This window comes from Hippocampus bargibanti, linkage group LG06 (assembly GCF_051943395.1).
Source record: "Hippocampus bargibanti isolate YZ-2025 linkage group LG06, ASM5194339v1, whole genome shotgun sequence".
Classification (NCBI taxonomy): domain Eukaryota; kingdom Metazoa; phylum Chordata; class Actinopteri; order Syngnathiformes; family Syngnathidae; genus Hippocampus; species Hippocampus bargibanti.
The window spans coordinates 2279893-2299662 of record NC_142739.1 but is presented as its reverse complement, the minus strand read 5'-3'; the positions used below and the strand labels follow the sequence as shown (position 1 = coordinate 2299662).

Here is a 19770-nt window from a genome sequence, read left to right as displayed (position 1 = left end):
ATAGCCAAAATAGGAGAGGGAGATCAGCAATCAGTGAATCTTTTTGGGCATTAAATCCATTTTGTGAACCTGGTAAAATGTGCTCTCTCTACTGCTAGCCTGATATTTTTTCTTTTCATCGGGGAATTGCAAGAGAGATGTGTTGTAGCATTGCTTCTTGGTCAAGGCCAGTTTATTTACCTTATAAATTATGGCGCATTTGTGGGATGATCACATGAGCTGAATATGTGTTGTGCGCCCATGAAAAAAATGTTCTCAAATGGCCTGTTTTGCTCTTGCCAGTGAGTCTTCTTTTGTGCTTTGGCTGGTGTCTACAAGATGTGCACTGAAACCTGAACAGCAATTAACATTATGTTCAGCAGTAAGTCCAAATCCTGCCTACGGCAGTTGTATCGTAGGGGTCAAAGTGCAGAGAATATTCAGAGAACTGATTGTTGCACCGACTGAATAACATCTTTCGGTGAAGGTGGTGTGGAGCGGAATCTCCCTCACTGGAAAAACAATGCTGGTCATCATTGGAGGCTATCTCAATGCAGAGATATTCAGACGAGTTTTGACAGCCAGTGTGCAATTTCACATTCCAGGACCATATTCAATCTTCCAGTATATAATGCTCGCCCCACAGAACGGGGTTTATCAAACACTATCATCAGAATTTGGGAGGGAGAGGATCAAATGGCTTACCAGCAGTCCTAACATCAAACCCAATGAACTTTGGGGAATAAACCTGGCTGCGCTGTTTGTGCATGAATGACAACCACAACCACGTTGACGTTAAGTTGCAAGAAATGCAAGTTAGAAAGACATGCCAGCCAACAACAATGTTTAATCAACTAGAGGAGCAGGTGCCCGGCTGGCTAGTTAAATCGGCCATTCTTTTTTTTTGTTTAGTTTTATTCTTTCAATCATTCAACAAAAGTCATTGGCAAGAATAAGCTGTTTGGTATTGGCAATGACGATTTGGCAAGATGACCCTGTGTGCCCCCCTCATACTCGCCTTTGCTGCTCATCTTACAAATGCATATTTCAAAGTGGAATAAACAGGCTTTCCAACATTATGCCTAGAAGCAACAAAGAAATTATCTCCTAAACGGACGTTTATTTTTGCTCTGTTCATACTGATAACATTTGCAAGCAAAATACTGTTGTGTAAGTTTAATTGATCACTGGCTAATTTATCTTGTGAATAATAGTAAAGAGGCATAGAAGAGTGTTCTTAAACTTAACAGTCAGTTATTTACAAAGTAGGAGCCATTCCCTTCTAAAGGGAAACGTTAATGAGATTATATGCAAGTTGTTGTCTTGATTTGTTGAAATTGTTTGGATTGAAATGAGCGAGAAGACCTGGATCACACTTCTTTCACCATTGTAGCAAATGGTTACCTGTTCTGGCTCATACACCATCAGTCGATTCTGGTACTGAGCTGTGTTTGTCACCCCACCTGGGAAACAAAATAAGGAACTTTTTTTATCACTGGTAGAGGAGACGAAGAACAGTGTTTTCACATGTACTGTCCCACATCTGTACCAAAGTGAAAGGGCAGGGTGATCATCCACTTTAAAGGACAACCGACGTCTCTGGACAAGTTGTGTCCATAATTTGTAAAATGTCTTCAAATGACTTCTACTTAGCGTATTTTACAAAGATTCCACCGCATGTGCTATATTTTACATTTTAAGACTTAACGCTGAATATTCCGGAAGTCTTGTTTTTGAGTTGGTGACGAGTCCTCACCCTACGTCACTGAAGGAATGCCCCTGACCGAAAAAAGGACACATTGTAGCAGTCCTTCCATCACGTCAATGCATTTTGCTGTACTTTGGTATGAAAACTTCGTGTAGGACCAAAAAGAGGCAGAAGAGGGCAACAAAGCTCCATGGAAGGAATTAATCAGCCTGTGGAAACGGCTTCGGATACCACACAATGACTCGGAGGTCCATGTAAGGAATTAATCAGCCTGTGGAAACGGGCTGATTAATTCCTTACACGGCTTTGTCGCCATTTTCTGGCTTTTTTTGGGTGCGACATTTCCCACCCCTGATGCCTCAAAATGACACAGAATAAATGTTTTAATCGATTGCAAACATGTATGCTTTCTTCTTCAGAACTATTTGAATCATATTCACAATTGGATGAGTAACAAGAAAGCATATTCTCCGAATCTGAAGCCATTGTTTTGATTCTCCAGCAAGGCAAGATGTATTGGGGTAACATCACGAACAAGGGGGCGGGACCTTCTGAAACTGGCAACTTCCGGGTTCATTTTTTTTTTGCAGATTTTGGACACTTTAAGTCATTTTTATTGGTGTTTTGCATTTGACTAAAAATATCATACTGCGTGTTTTGGGTATTTTAGATACTATAAAGCGTTTTTCTGATGTCAGTTAAGAAACAAAAAAGTGATGTCGGTTGTCCTTTAAAGGGGCCATATCATGCTAAACAAACGTCCATCCATCCATCCATTTTCCGCACCGCTTTTTCCTCATTAGGGTCGCAGGGGGGTCGGAGGGTGGGGGGGGGGCCTATCCCAGCCACCAGGCGGAGGACACCCTGAATTGGTTGCCAGCCAACACAAGGGCAGGGAACACAGAGACAAACAACCATCCGCACTCACACTCACTAGTGACAATTTATATATTCAATTATATATTCAATCAATTAGTATTCAATCAGCCTGCCATGCATGTTTTTGGAATGTGGGATGAAAACCCACGCGGCCCAGGGAGAACATGCAAACTCCACACAGATTTTAGCTCTTTAAAAATGCAAATCTCTCACCAAAAAATCCACAAATTGGTGTCTGTCTCTATTCACCCATCTCGTAACATTTTGGCTGATTCCTGCCCTATAAATCACCAGCTCTTAGCAATCAAAGAAAATGAGTGGGTCCTCTTTTCTACATCACAGAGCGAGGAGCCGACTCAACACCCCCCCCCCCCCCCCCCCCCCCCTGCAGACTAAACATACAAACACTTTCTCAAAAGAGGCAACTGTGAAACACTTTCATTGTTGCACTGTAGCTGGGGAGAAAATCTTTTCACACAAAGGGCCTCCTTTCAATTTAGTGAGTGTGGGCTATGAGGAGCACTTTAGGACTCATAGAAAAGAAGCACTAGTAAAAAAATATAGTGATTGAGCAGTTAAAAAAAATAGCATGGTATGGTATCTTCAAACTCACAAGCAAATCTGGAGGGAAAACACGAGATTGATCGGCTATCATAACTTCAAAATGGGATGTTATTGTATGACATTTGAGAGTATTCTAACTTTCCATTGGTCTTGTCACAATACTGTTGGGATTATTTTTGGATCCATTTTTTTGACTGGGTGTGTCTTAGTACTTGATGTCAACAAATCATAGTCATCCATGCAATGTTGTGTGTGTATCACCATTGGTATTTACCTGAGACCCACAGCAGGTTGTCAGCCACACAACCTGCGTGGCATGAAAGTGAACGGTCAAAAGGCTGCACATACATCCACTTATTCTTCTTCGGACAGTAGCGCTCTACTGAGGGAAGCACCTGCCTCAGCTCGTTCCTTCCACCCACTGCATATAGGTACTGACCCAAAGCTCCCAGTACAAAATGTTCTCGACAAGCCTTCATGGAGGCGATTTCAGTCCAGCGGTTTGTCCTGGGGTCATATCGACAAGCGTTTCTAACTGCGCATGTCCTCCCACTGGTATGCTCCATCTCCCCACCCACAACAAAGAGAAAATTCCCCATGACAGACACACAGTGGTGGCTGCGTCCCATTGGCATGGGTGCCAAATCGCTCCAATTCGAGCCCCCTGCCACATGGACGTGCTCCTGCGCAGCCGGATTGAAATAACGTAGCTCCCGGACTCTGCACACCTCACGCTTTCTTCCTCCGGCTATGTAGAGGGTGAGTGACTGAAATCGAGGCCTGGTGCGGGCTGACTGGTGAAGGGGCTGCGCAAAGGTGCTATGGTGATAGTCCAGGGCTTCATCTATCAGAGCAGCAACAGTGGAACTGGACTGTACCAGGGGGTGGCTACAGGATAGGTGGTGCAGGGTTGAGATGTCCATCAGGCCATAGCGAATATGTTGCAGAAGATCCTCAGTGTACTGGTACCGGCAGTCGCGTTCCAACCACGTGACAACAAACTAAAAAGGATTACACAAAAAAACGTGGTGATATATGGAATCATATGTAAGACAATTATTAAGCAAAAGCCAAAGTAAAACAGAACTCATCTTTTTTTATTATTAACATCAAGAGCAGCTATATTGACATTTGTTGCTGGCTATTGTATAACTTACAACAACAATATATATGTTGAAGGATTGGACAACTGCATGAGCAGAACGAGTGACACAACAATGAACGTCAATGCAAACACAATAAATTCTCAGCAGCTTGTTCAAAATCTCACTCAATTACTTGAGATCTGTTCGCAACTGTATAACATGCGGCCTTCCCATTTCCCCCGTCACATGAAGCCCCATCCAGGATGAACCATGTCCACATCAGGGCCAGCCAAAGGGTGACCGTTGTGACTTCTGGAATCAGTCCCTTGAGGGAAGGGTTCTGTTATGACGAGGGAAGGGTTCTGTTATGACTCTTTCTGACCATGCAGGAGCCATATAATGCCACCTTACGAGGCTCCTCCTTGCACAGCTGGTGGTCATTGTGTCATAACTCCCTCACCAGTTAGTGTTGGGTCTTGTGTGTTGATGAGTTCCTTACTGTCATGGATTTTTATCATTTTGTCATTCATTCATCTTCCGGATCGCTTTATCCTCTAGAGCACAGGTGTCCAAACTACGGCCCGCGGGCCAAATCCGGCCCGCCACATCTTTTTTTTTCGGCCCGCGAAAGCAAATCAAACTTGTTAAATTCCATGATGATTGCTAAAATCTGAGCCAAAATTTCATGTTTTTGGATGTCAACCACAATAAAAGTCATTATTCTTGACTTCAGATTTGAAAACGAGTTATTCATTAATTTGCTGTGTGCTCTATATGTAATATTTGAAGGGATTTAAACATTCTAATGGGTTCCCCAAATTCATAACGGCCCTCGAGAGGAAACCATAACTACAATGTGGCCCGCGGCAAAAAATGACTTTGACACCCCTGCTCTAGAGGGTACCAGGGGGTCCTATGCCAGCTGGCTTCGGGCAGTTGACGGGGGACACCCTGAACCGGTTGCCAGCCAATCGCAGGGCACACAGAAACAAACAACCATCGGCATTTACACTCACACCTAGGGGTTATTTAGAGTGTTTAATCAGTGTGCCATGTATGTTTTTGGAGTGTGGGAGGAAACCGGATGACCTGCAGGCATGAGGAGAATATGCAAACTCCACACAAGGAGGTCGGAGCGGGGATTGAACCCACAACCTCTGCTCTGTGAGGTCGACACACTAACTAACCCCTGTATCACTGAGCCACCTGTATTTATGTTACACCATGTTTTTGTGCATATGCCGTGGGATTTCCTTTTTCTCTGATGACATTTTTATCATGTTTTTTTTGTTATTTATTTAATACATTTTATTGAATCGATTTGATTTGATATTGAATCAACCCTGCCTCTCCTGTCTGCATTCCTGCTTGTTAGGGTCCTTCATCACCGCTCACGAACCATAACAAAGGCAATCCGATTGGACCCAAAGTATATGTTAGCTATGAGAGGCTGCAATGTTGCTTTCTTTCCTAATATACTATGTATACAGATGCATCATATTGTATGGTATAAAAAAACGTATAGAAACCAATATTGATGCACATCCACTGCACATTTTGGTCTGAGTTGATTGCCATTGCAAAATTACTGCATTGATAAAGTATAAGGCTAGAACATGTGTGTATAGGTAAATGACTTTAATTTCCCTAAAAATCATATGCAAAAATAAATCATTAGTCCTTTAGTGGGGAACTTCTAAACAGCATCAAGACATAAAACAAAGAAAAAGGAAAAGAAGGCAAATGCACTGATTTCCAAATAATAAAGGGCCCGGTGGAGGGAGTGGGGGGTAGAAGGGAAGAAACAATGGAAGACTTCTAATAGTTTTTTTTAGGATACCTACAGGATATAATGAAAAAGTCAGTCAAATCAACACAACATCCAAAAGTCAAGACTGTACACATCCACAGGCACACTCATTTGTTTCATGCAGGAAATCTGGGTAATTGAACTTCAGAGCTGTGGAATGTTATTTAGTTAGTTAGGTATGGAGGGGGTAAAACGTCTGGGGACAGATTTCATTTCACGTTACTGTATTGTGAATATTCTCGGTAGACTGTTGTTAGGATATATACAGTAAGTCACAATTGCATCACACTGGAGATGAAATGGGAAACTTTGTGACATTGGTATAAAACATCATCATCTTGCCAGTGGCTTTGCTCTTCTTTCAAACACCACTTAAAAGTCGAAAACAAAACGCTCAAGTGTCGATTCCAGCATTTTGTGGTGACTTCACTTTCTTTGCCGTCGCTGACCCTGCTTTTCTGTTCATCGTGCCGAAGTGACAGCGTGCGTGCTGAAGTGTGTGTGTGTGTGTGTGTGTGTGTGTGTGTGTGTGTGTGTGTGTGTGTGTGTGTGTGTGTGTGTGTGTGTGTGTGTGTGTGTGTGTGTGTGTGTGTGTGTGTGTGTGTGTGTGTATTTGGATGCCGACAGCTTACTGTGAAGGTCACGCTGAATCACACAACTTCCTCGGGGCGCAGAATAAATCAACTCCTTCCGCTCTACGCTGAAAGATCAAGTGCAAGTGTGTTTGTGAGTGTGTGTGTGTGTGTGTGTGTGTGTGTGTGTGTGTGTGTGTGTGCGTGTGTGCGTGTGTGCGTGCGGGCGCATGTAAAAAGGGTAAAGTGAGAGAAGGAGATAGTGAGGGAGAAAGTGGAGGGATGGGGGTTAGCGACATGACGACAGAGCAAAAAGGATGGCAAGACAGAAGAGGGGGGAACAAAGCCATAGAAAATGTGATTTTCCGAGCGTGAGACTCTCTGAGAAAACTCACGGTGACAGTGATTGACAGCTGCGCTATATCGGTTCGATATTGGCGTGTATCACACACAGCGCACACACACTCTCGTACACAATTTCGGACGATGGCCCTCTCTTCCTGTCCGCTTCCGTCTGATGCTCAAATTAACCTTCTGGGCGCAGTGAAGGAGGCCTAAAGCAGCCTAATCAGAGACTGATTATGGCAGCGGCGGCTGGTTAAGGGGTCAGCGTAATTGTGCCATCAGAGGCCTGATTGTTTTCAATCAGACGAGCGGGCGACTGACAGCTAGGGGATTGGGGCCCTGATGGAGGCGCGGAGGGCCTAATCAGAAAAGAGAAGGGGAGAAAGAGAGAAAGGGAGTGAGAGCGCAGGAAGGCGGGAGAGCACATGGGGGGAGGCTGATTGGCGCAAATGAACAGTCAAAATGGCAAGTCCTCACACCGCACAACCGCCTCACGCCACCGTCGACGCACACACCTTGACACATCATCAGACAGGCACACAAGCCAAGCTTGCTTGCTTCCACACGTGCATGAATGAATGGCAATCAATCACATACACATTCAGAAGAAAAAAACACTGTGATTGCAGGTCAACAAACATTAAATGAGATGCAGACGGAAGTGTTTAATTTGTTCCGTTGGCAGTGTGTTTTCCCTTCTATTGTGTCCCTCAATTCTAGTTGTGTGTTTTCCAGTGAAACATCAAGATACAATTCACCTTAAATATTTTTTTTTGTGTCATTGCCACAGCTTTATCCAGGAATGAAAATGTGACCAGTCGATTCCCTTCAACGCCATTGCGGTATTGGGAGTGAGGAGGCTTAATCCTTCATTTCTATTGTTAACTCATTGACTGCCAGCCAGACGTGCAAAAATGTGTCCACTCCAGTTCCAGGGTTTATGTAATGGTCACTTGAATTCCAGGACCTAAAGTATATAGTTTTAGGACGACATAAACATTCAGTCCAGCGTTAGAAACCTTAGACACTCTGCTTTCATTAGAAAAAAAGAGTTCATTCCTAAATTCTATGGGTCTGGAGTTGAAATGAGGGCGGCTGTCCAAATTACAATACACGAATTGTATTAGTGCTTTAACAACAGCTGAAGCTGGAACAAAGCATTAACATGGACAAAAGCACTAACATGGACAAAAGCAAAATGCTTTCCCCTTCTGGAAAAGAAAATAATTGCCAGAGGCCATGGCCAGTGCTTCATCAGCACGCAAGCATGAAAAAAAAAAAAAACAGAAAATTGGGAATGGCGTCATATTTTCAATTCCTGAATAAATTTGTGAATGGCAGTGAATGAGTTAATTGCAGAACATCATCTTTAATCCTTTAACAGTAGACTCTTGTGTACCGTGTTCATCATGTATCAGAACAGTCATGTCAACGCCTTTATTTTTGCCATTAACCAAAACATTTTGGAAGAGACCTAAAATTGAATTTCGTTTCAATCTGTTTCTATTTGAATCTGATTGACAGCTGAGACAAACACATTTTCGGATGCACAATATCACTCCAAAAGAAAATTATCATCGGGGGAAGTCAATTAATTTGGCAAGGAGTGAGCAGTGAGCATTTCCACCTGAGAGTTCTGAGGGTAGGGATCCAAATCTGGGCAGGAGCTAGCATGCTCTCCCCATTCTTGCGCTATTCTCAGTTACTCCATTTTAGGCTCACATTGCATTTCCTTTAGTTAATTGAAGATGACATTGTATTCTGGCATGAATTTAATGATTTGTTCCTGTATGTGTGCCCTGTGACTGACCGGCGACCAGTCCAGCGTTTACCTCGCCGAGAGATGATAATTGTTGCATTTTTTACAGTTCTGTTTCCATCATCGATTCTGTTCAGTGATTTGATATTATAGTGATTCTCTAAAAGATACTTCTTGGGAAAAATGAAAAGTAACATGACCTTCCAAAACGAACAGTGTATCCCAAAAAGTCCACACCCAAGGACTTATATGGGGTGCCAAGGGGACTCACAGAAAAAAAATGAATATAGGGATGGAAATATACCGGACATGTATATTTTTCCATAGAAATTGATCAAATACAGCCTAGCTTATTCTATGGCAATTATATAATGACGTCCACAATGATTTTAGCACTCATTTAATACGAATATTACAAGCGCAGCCGGTGACAAATATAATCAACTCAAATCAAACTGTGGTCTGGGGGCTCACTCTGCCCTGCCTCGGTGAAAGGTGAGGCTCGCGGTACAATGGACCATAGCCAATAGGACTCCCTCTCTCGTTGCAGAGCAGGTTCTACCGTAAGGTTAAAATGGTGTTATCTGGAGTCCTGACAGCAGTGGGGGTTGCCGCTGCTGATGGGCGGAGCTGTCCGGACTGGATTAAAAGCATGAATGTCATCTAAAAGTGATTAAATGCTGTGGGTGCAAAGACTTTTGCATATTGGTCGTGTTTCATTTAAATATTCATATAATTTGCAAGTTGCCCTGCGTTTATCCTTCCTTGTAAAACATAAACAACCTTACGAGCATTTGGTGTCATGTTTATGATGAGCCACATTAATAAATAATATCTCTACACAACGTGCAAAGTGACATTATTCATCCCGACTGGAACCGATGAGGTAATCGTCTGCAAAAACATCACGGAATTCAAACCCTGGGAACTGGTTCTCAATAAGAACAGGTTTTTAATTCTCATCCCTATCTGGCCCAGGCAGCCTGTATAGGTTCAAGCTCACTTCTGACACTGGTGAGGAGAAGCGGTCTTGAAAATGGATGGATAACAAGTCTTAATATTCATATGAAAATCCTTTTCTTGAAATATATTGCAAACTTTTGCATTTCTCACCATTCACCATTTTTGATACATTTTTGTTTGTTTTGGCAGGGATTATCGCATTCCTTTTCTGCAGGTAAAATGCAGGCTCTGTGTGGTTTAATTTTGGAGATTGACTATCTACAACTTTCCAGTTACTCTTACTAATTATCTCACTCCGTTGTTTTAGAGAATAACCGTCCTGCAGTTAGAGCTTTCTTAAAACTGCCAGACAGCACCGTGTTTATTTTGCTTCTGCAATCATCTGTTAGATTACCTCAGCAGAAGCCACACAAGACAAAGTCTAAATATCAGATCCATCTTTTCCACATACTGGGCTTGGCAGTCAGACTCAACTCCCTCCCAGCCCTGCCCCCCCTGCCACTTCCCACTGCCACAGTCATCGAACTCTGAGTACACACTACACGCTGTACTATCATCCTGAACTGATTTTTTTTTCTTATTTTTCTGCAAGACCTCACTTCAACCTTTTTTTGCATGACTACATCCATCCATTTTCCGTACCTCTTATTCCTCATTAGGGTTGCGGGGGGTGCCGGAGCCTATCTCAGCTGTCTTCGGGTACGAGGCGGGGGACACCCTGAATTGGTTGCCAGCCAATCGCAGGGCACACAAACACGTATAACAGTCACTGTCACACTCACACTTAGGGGCAATTTGGAGTGGTCAATCTGCCTGCCATGCATGTTTTTGGAGTGTGGGAGGAAACCGGAGGACCCGAAGAAAACCCACGCAGGCCCGGGGAGAACATGCAAACTTCACACAGGGAGGCCGGACCGGGACGCGAACCGGCAACCTCTGCACTGTGAAGACGGTGTGCTAACCACTCAACTACCGGGCCTTTGCATAACTACACTACGTCACTTTACATACGACACTACCTCACTTTACATTCATAAATTACATGTATTGTCTGTTGTCCATTGTCTGTCTTTTTTAGCCACATTAGAAGTGCCTTGCACGCTGGGTCCGAGAGGACATTAATTTCACCTGTGCTGTATGTCATGCATATTAGCATATTTGACAATAAAGCTGACTTTGACTTTTGACTTGAAAAGAGGTTCAATCATATCTTCAACCACATTCATGTTCATGTTTTGGATTCAAATGTAAATATATCTCATCTCATCTCATCTCATTTTCCGTACCGCTTATTCCTCATTAGGGTGGCGGGGGTTGCTGGAGCCTATCTCAGCTGTCTTCGGGCACGAGGCGGGGACACCCTGAATTGGTTGCCAGCCAATCGCAGGGCACACAAAGACATACAACAGTCACTCTCACACCTAGGGACAATTTGGAGTGGTCAATCTTCCTGCCATGCATGTTTTTGGAGTGTGGGAGGAAACCGGAGGACCCGGAGAAAACCCACGCGGGTCCGGGGAGAACATGCAAACTCCACACAGGGAGGCCGGACCGGGACGCGACCCGGCGACCTCTGCACTGTGAAGACAGTGTGCTAACCACTTGGCTACCGGGCCGCCCAAATGTAAATACAGTAAAGTCTCGTTATATCGATATCGGATATATCGATAGTCCCGGTTATATCGATACTATTTCTATGCACGCACGGAGAAAATTACATGCAAACAGGGTCGGATATATTGATAGTCCCGGTTATATCGATATTTTTTCGGACTCCCTTGAATATCGATATAACGAGACTTTACTGTATATGAAAAAAAAACAATCGGAACTGTTGTCCCATCTTCATAGTTTGAATCCAAGCTCAAAACAGTACGGTAATATTTCACAGGAGAAAAAATTAGACCTCCGGGATGTTTTATCCATTTCATTTCCCGACATATCCTTTGATTTTAAAAAATCATGACTTCCGCCTGCCATCACTCCCAGATGGGAACGTTGGGTAGAGCTCTGGGGCTCAACATTTGCAGAATCAGTGCACTGATTCTGCCAATGTGAATTTGTATTTTACTGAATACGGTTCTATTATTAATGATAGAAACTTGGACTGCAACACAAAAATGATCCGCAAGAAAAGTATCAAAACTAAATTTAAGATTTTTGCACACGTGCTTGAGGAAATGATAAGAAAATATTGCAACAAACACATTTCCATACCTTCCATATCTCTTCTTCACTCAGCGAGGTGAGACGGTCGCTCTTGAGGACCTCCTTGAGAAGGCGGAACGGCAGTTGCAGGACGTCCTCCTGCCGTTTCTGGCTCAGCTCCGACAGGTGACCAACCAAGAAGCCCACCACAGCCTCCTCCAAGGAAGGAAGGTGAAAAAGATCGGCCACACGGTACAGCTCCAAATAGTTGACACTGCTCAATTCCTGCAGACGCAGAGAGGCAGAGTTTATATTCCGGGAGTGGGACCTTTGATGCCTATGCAAAGACAAACTGACTCAACTTCAATACAGAATAGTCTAAATTATTTTGAAGAATAGAAGGTAAGCACTTCATGAACGGCCATCTTTTACTCTGCTAAAACGTTCTCTTAGTATCCATTCAGTGTAACACACGCCAATATTAGAGTAACAACTAAGTTGTATGGTTAACAAATGCCACACAGTCCCATTTGCCAAACATTTATGATAGAGCGCATGTGCTTTATGAGACCAGCCACAAATATGCAGTTTTTACATTAAGCGTAAACTGATTTCAATCTCACAGTGTAATGAAAAAGCAGTGAGGGAGAAAGGCAATAAATGTGAGAGAGGGAAGGAGGTTCGATGTGGGAAAAAAACAAGTGGTTTGAAAATGTGGAATACGACTGCCACCTTCTGGCATTGGTGAATACAGCAGTTTATGGCCTGAATGTTGGACAGTGCTGTGTCGTCGCTTCCCTCTATCTAACGACACAAATCGCGTACATACATATCTGCACAAGATACATGATATACACACACATTTCAATTAAGATGGTTTCATTTCATTTTAATCAAACAATTAAACTAGAGTTATGATGATGATTTGTCTATTTTTAAATGAAAGTATTGTACACACCAAGAATGGTTTGGATCAATTAAGTATTCGCTTCACATCATTATTCACAATTAAGGGTGTAGGTCATCGTGACATGTCACTCAATCTGAATTTGAATGCCATGGCGCCAGTAATCATTTGACCTCACCTTCTACAATATTTCTAATCAGAATCTTTTTTTTCACATAAATATGAATATGTGTTTGTTTAATGGTGCTAACATTAATAAAAAAATCACTTACTGTTTACAATGTTGATGGCTGGTCACCTGCTGCTACATAATGTTGTGAAGCCACCAGATGGCTCACGAGAGCAACGCTTGCCATTGAGTGTTCAACATGCTAAACTGCAGTAATATATTTTAATGATCAAAGTCACCTTTTTGGATACAATGACCTGGTACTCACACTCAAATAGGAGCTGCTGTTAAAGGCAGCCACTACCGCGGCACAACCGTAGGATATACAGGTCTATCTGGTGTTTTTTGTGTTTGTTTGTTTGTTGGTTTTTTTTGTGTGCCGAACAATTCTGTCTGATGGCTCGTCCGTTCCAACACACCTGATTGAAACGATCAAAAATCATTATCCGGTTTGTCACAGCTTGCTGATGAGCTGATCATTTGATTCAATGAACATTTGTGTTATGTTATGGTTTAGATGACATTTAATGTTGTTCCCTGGTGCCCTTTTTGTCTATAGTGATAATACTGCTTATTACGACACTATTTTCATTTCCCGTGCACATTTCTAGTCTTTTTGTGTATAATTAGTTCCGTTTAGTACGATTCGTGGTTTTTACGATAATCCGGATACTACGGCGCTCTTTTTCATCTCCCGCCGGTCATTTTGCTGTGTTTATATCGATACACGCCATAGGTCGCGCGCCATTGGTCGACTTGGTCACGTGAGTTTGTTACGTGACCAGCTCCCGTGTAGCAGAGCCATTTCCATTTTCAGACGCTAGCTGGTGTGTAGAAGACGAGATTGAAGTGTTTGTGTTAAAAGGTAAAAATGGGAAGCAGAAGAAGATTGATGACTTTTTTTAATTGCATACATAATACAGTAAGATGTCAGCGTTGCAGTTTCCCTGTTGTGTTATGTACATGCCCACTGTACTGTATATGAATGCAATCGTTTTTTGCAACAATGTTTCTTGTTTTGTCTGCTGAAGCGTGATGATTTTGAAAATTATTAACATTCCATACTGTGTATTAAAGGACAGCCGATGTCACTTTTTATTCAAATGCAAATAAAAATGACTTCACGCCAAGACGTCTTGCATTGCTTGTGAATCCAAACAATGGCTTCAGATTCGGATAATATGCTTTCTTGTTACACATCCAGTTATGAATATGATTCAAATACACTGTAGTTCTGAAGAGGGAAGCATACATGTTTGCAATCGATTAAAGAATTATATGTGCCATTTTGAGGCAACATTGGGGGAACATCTCTCACCCAAAAAAAGAGGCACAAAATGGCAAGCTCATGGCCAGCTCTGTTTCTTATATGGCGCTTGGAAGCCCTCTTTTGGCGGCTTTTGTTAATGCAGTATATCGATATAACGAGACTTTACTGTATTTCTTTCTTAAATGCAATAGTTGTACACACTAATTTTCTTTTTTCACTTGTAGCAGCTTTGCTGCTTGCACTGACTTTCTTTGGAGGTATGATTAGGGGCTAAAACACTTCGTACACCTATATTAAACGCAAGAGCAAAACACAGCACGTCCGCACGCGACAACAGTTGGTCACGAAGAGAGAGATCTACACCCGTACGCCGCTCAGCATCCCACCCTCGCGTACGCACTCACGCGTCATACCGACGTTCAAACTCCAATTTTTGTTCGAACTACGAAGCAAGAATTTCTCGAATTTTTTGTTCGGACTTCGATTTGTTCGAACTGTGAGTCGTTCGAAAACCGAGGTTCCACTGTACTCCTGAAAGGACAACGGGCGTCACTTTTTTATTTCTTAACTGACATCAGAAAAACGTTTTAGAGCATCTAAAATACCCAAAACACACAGTTATTCAAATGCAAACACCAATAAAAGTGACTTAAAGTGTCCAAAATCTGCAAAAAAATTGAGCTGAAAATTGGGCATTTTCAGAAAGTCCCGCCCTCAGTTCGTGACGTCACGCCAAGACGTCTTGCGTTGCTGGAGAATCAAAACAATGGCTTCAGATTGGGAGAATATGCTTTCTTGTTACACATCCAGTAATGAATATGATTCAAATAGTTCTGAACAGGAAAGCATCCATGTTTGGAATCGATTAAAAAATTTATTCCGGGCCATTTTGAGGCAACATTGGGGGGTAATGTCTCACCCAAAAAGAGGCACAAAATGGCCACCGAGCTGTTGTGAGGAATAAATCAGCCCGTTTTCACAGGCTGATAAATTCCTTCCATGGAGCTTGGATGCCCTCTTCTGGCGGCTTTTGGGTGCAACATAAGGTTTTCAGACCAAACAAGTACAGCAAAATACATTGACGTGATGGAAGGACTGATACAATGTGTCTTTTTTTCGGTCAGGGGCGTTCCTTTATTGACATCACGTACGGACTCGTCACCAACTCAGAAACAAGACTTCCTGAATATTCAGCGCGAGTCGTAAAACGTAAAATATAGCTATATGCGGTGGAATCTTTGTAAAATACGCTCAGTAGAAGTCATTTGAAGCCGTTTTACAAATTATGGACACAACTTGTCCGAAGACGTCGGTTGTCCTTTAAGTGGTTGAAAAAAACTGTTAGTCAGGTGTCAGATTGTTTGTGACATTTATAGATTGAACTATACGGAGCCACTGAGTAACAATAAATGTCAGCTCATTCCTAAAGTGATTTCTTCTCTCTCCATGTTTGATCAATTTTAATGGAAATATTGTACAAATTGGCGCAATGCAACTCTCAACTGTGCCTCAACCAAAGCAAGTGAGTATCCACAAATGACCTGAAGTGACATGCTCATGATCCACACACAAAGTTTAGTCATATAACTTTAGTATTGGGAGCAAAGGGAAGTGAGCTTGTGTTTTGTTTATAATGTATGTTTTTGTAGTTCGTAACTGTGTTTTATAATCATATTGAAAATTGAAAGACTTGTAACTACTGACAATAATATCAATAAATAATGTCCATATATGAAATGAAACCAAGCATCTGTTTACTCTATTGTTGATTTGATGCATTTGATCGACATTAATTTTTATTTAATGTGTGACACACAAATGGACATTGACAACTTCACTTCCCATCTATTTTTTTGTGACAATATCTAGCCACTGGACGCTGGCATTTACTTTATTTATTTTGAGGTTGAACCTGCCCCCAAAATTGTGTAATCCGTAATGTGTGTGTGAGCGTGTGCGTGCGTACATGTGTGCGTGTGTTTGTGTGTGTGCATACATATGCACATGCATGAGTGTGTGCGTGCTGGCATGAAGCTGCATTTGGGTATTGGCTTCCAGTGGCTTAAGGGTTCATCGCGAGTCTTTGCAAAACAGTCTCTGTTGGAATCAGTTGCATTGTGGGAAATGTGCTACATATTGAAAACGAATGAAGAATGTAAGGCAGGCACAGTACATATGGGGCTATTCTATAGCATTTGGAAAAAAAACGACAATGATACTCTTCTGCACACTGAACAGAGACAGAAAGAGAGACAGAGAAAGAGACAGAGAGAAAGAAAGAGACAAAGATACAGAGAGAGCATGAGAAAGAGAGAGACAGAGACAGAGAGACAGAGAGACAGAGAGACAGAAGAGAGAGAGAGAGAGAGAGAGAGAGAGAGAGAGAGAGAGAGAGAGAGAGAGAGAGAGAGAGAGAGAGAGAGAGAGAGAGAGAGAGAGACAGGGAGATACAGAGACAATAACAGACAGAGACGGAATGTTTTGGTACCTGGATGAGGTAGTGGGAGCAGATGCTGAGGAGTTCCAGCAGCTGAAGGTGGCTTCCAGCAGACAAAACATCCTGGATCACTGTTGGCTCCAGTACAATCTGCCACAGCCATGTAAGTGTCAATGGTGTCATCATAACGCCTAAACTAATAACCCCTTTTTGCAGTATGTCTATTTTAGAGAGAAAAATGTACAACTTTACAAAAGACTCAGAATGGAATATTCAACCTGAAGTACTGTCTTCTACAGAATGCTATGAACAATGCAATTAGAATGAGAATCAGAAAGCCTTGAAGCCTTGAGCCACAATGGGGAAATTTGCAATCTACAGCGGCAAAATTGAAAGGGGTGCTGTGACTCAATCTTAACAGGAAGTGGTTCAATGTTTTTAGTCACTTCAATGGCCTTTATGTTGAAATGTTACTTAACTCTTTCCTCCCTAGCAGGCATTTTGCATTTCTTCCCCCACAGCCTACAGAGCCTGCAGCCTAGCTTTGTAGTGTGCTCGCTCCCTGAGTGGCTTCAGCAGGAAATTCATAAATAACGTGTTCAAATAAACTGTTATAACTTCTTTATATGTTGTTCAATCTTTATGAAACTTTCAGTACACTTTCATAATATATAATAGAATAAGTTAACAAAGTTTTTTTTTGTGAAATTGATTGAAGTTTTAGAAAATTATTGCAATGTTAATGAAGATTTGTTTTCCAAAACCTGTAAATTACAACAAAATGCATTCACAACAAGTCACACATGCATGAAGTAAACCTATAATGCATTTAAAATAATTCAGGATGTTTTTATTTGTGGTATGGTTTAAAACATGGAATGCATAGGTTCACCTTGCATTGCTCACAATCTGTTCTTGGCTCGCGACAAATTTTCTTCTTTGCACACTCTTGACATGTTCTCTTTTTATCAAATTCTACTGGCCGATGAAGGAGGGCAACCGTGTCATTCTCCTTCATGCATTTTCTTTTTCTTTTCCTTCTGTAATTGCCAAACAACTGATGAGCTAAGTTTGTCCTGAATTCTAACTGAGTCCTTTTTCGTAGGCGGCCTATTCTGGTTTTCACTTGATGGTTTTGAGAGAGTTTCATCAGTATAAATCCATTGCAAATACAAATATCCACTAGAAACCAGAACAGGTATTTCCACCATTTGTGTGATTTCCTGGAGATAGAGCATGAAGCACGTAGTTGATCAGCCCAAAAGTATTTGAATGGTGATAGTTCATCAATGCAACAGTCACAACTGTGTCAGATGCCAAAATGTCTTAATCAACATGGTCATCTATTTCATTCTCATCATGCTCTGAAAAGATATACAGTACATGGGTATTTTAGAAAAAAAAAACATGGACCTCCGTTTTAATAATCATATTGAGAATGCAAAGCTATGAGAAACTGCTATTAGTGGAAAACGCACCATTCACTTACAATTATTCGCATCGGGTACCAAGTCAGGATCAACAATATCATCATGAAAATAGCGTTAGCGTTAGAATGTTCCGAATTCGGGACACTCCTTATTTTTAATATTTCTCGGTAAATATACAAGTTAGCGTTAGTTTATGCATTTCAGTATCAAGGTAAACCTCTTCTAAATAGCTCATAAAATAGTTACTGTCATGAGCGAGTTGACAGCTGGGTGGGGCCTCTGCTCCTGATGTCCGCCAGCTGCTGTCAATTCCCTCATCACTGACTGTTGGACATTTAAACCTGATGACACGACACCTCGCGCCTTGCCTGTACCTTGAATGTGTTTTCAATAAGTGAGTTGCTTCGCCCGAGGAATTTATTAGCTACGATCGTGTCGGTTTGTACGCCCTGTATCGTATGCTGTTTTGCACCTTCGTGTGCCTTTTTATTTTTCCTCTCGCGAGTGAGGTTGGGCGGATTGCCCCCGCTCACGTTTCCGGGTCCGCGTTGTATTGGACCCGCGCATTCTGTTAATAAATCATCTGGCAGCACCAACGCCTCTGTCACCTGCATAACGATCCACCCCCAATTACTACGTTCCAACTCGTCAACTGCCACTGTCGCCGGCGGAACGTGACAGAATCTTCCGACCACCATGGATCCCGCAGACAGAGACCGTATCTTCTCCGCCCACGCTCAGCCGTCGGAGCAGATCAGTCGATTGGTGCCAGCCCTCGCGGAGGTCCGCAGCGACTTAAGACCGGTGGCACCTCCACCTCGGTGGCCATACCTTTTCAAGCCACGAGCCGCGAGCCCAACATCCCACACCCCGCCTGTTACGGAGGGGAGCCCGGACGCTGTTCGCAATTCCTGCTGCAGTGCTCCATAGTGTTCGACCAACAACCCTCCGTGTACACCACCGACGCGGCTAAAGTGTCGTATGTCACCAGCCTGCTCGTCAGCCCGGCAGACACTTGGGCGTTGGCCGTCTGGGAGTCTCGGCCGGGGCTCCAAGCCTCCTTCCCGGACTTCTATGCCGAGCTGCGGCAGGTGTTTCACCACCCGGTGAGTGGGCAGGAAGCAGAGGGCCAGCTGTGGATCTGCCGCCAGGGCACCCGATCGGCGGCGGAGTATTCCGTCGCCTTCCGCGTTCTGGCCGCCGCCAGCGAGTACGCGGGGATGTTCCGGCGTGGGCCGAATGAGGCGCTGAAGGACGAGCTTGCCACCCGTGACGAGTGCTCCAGCCTACGTGACCTGATCGCTTACGCTGCAGCTGGACAACCGGATGCGAGAGAGGACCCGGGAGCGTGCTGCCCAGGCTAACCCCGAGCCGCCGGCGGGGATCCGAGGGGGCGGTCTTCGGGCCTCTGAGCGAGGGAGGCATGCGGCAGCAGAACCCATGGAGATGGGGGACGAAAGGGCCACCCCGCGGCAACTGGAGCGACGCACCACCGGCCTGGCTTGCCAACTCTGCGGGAAGTCGGGACACCGGGCCCCGGACTGTCCGAGGTGGGGGCTTCCTGGAAAGCCCTCCAGTGACTGCAAGTTGCCCCGTCCTCCCAAACTACGGGTCCCGTTAAGGTCCACGGGTGGGTTCGCGTCGCAAAGACTTGAGCTGGACGCCGTAATCCACGGCCCCACCAGGACCCTGCCCGTCCGGGCCCTAGTGGATTCGGGGGCCGGCGGCTGTTTCATAGATCCGCA

The 19770-nt window shown here is 43.4% G+C and overlaps 1 protein-coding gene across 4 annotated transcripts in view; it reads right to left on the bottom strand.

Annotated features, from left to right (window-relative positions):
• The window catches only part of klhl32 (kelch-like family member 32), a 41962-nt gene that overhangs the window by 5286 nt on the left and 16906 nt on the right, over positions 1-19770 (bottom strand). For all 4 annotated transcript variants that reach the window (XR_016115372.1, XM_088999192.1, XM_088999191.1 and 1 more), the window contains exons 5-8: positions 16647-16745; positions 11882-12097; positions 3405-4131; positions 1384-1442 (exon numbers count right to left, since the gene is read on the bottom strand). Coding sequence is in view for 3 of the 4 variants with exons in the window: in XM_088999192.1 (XP_088855318.1) it covers positions 1384-1442; positions 3405-4131; positions 11882-12097; positions 16647-16745 (1101 nt within the window). In the remaining variant the exon portion in view is untranslated. The remainder of the gene's footprint in view (positions 1-1383; positions 1443-3404; positions 4132-11881; positions 12098-16646; positions 16746-19770) is intronic.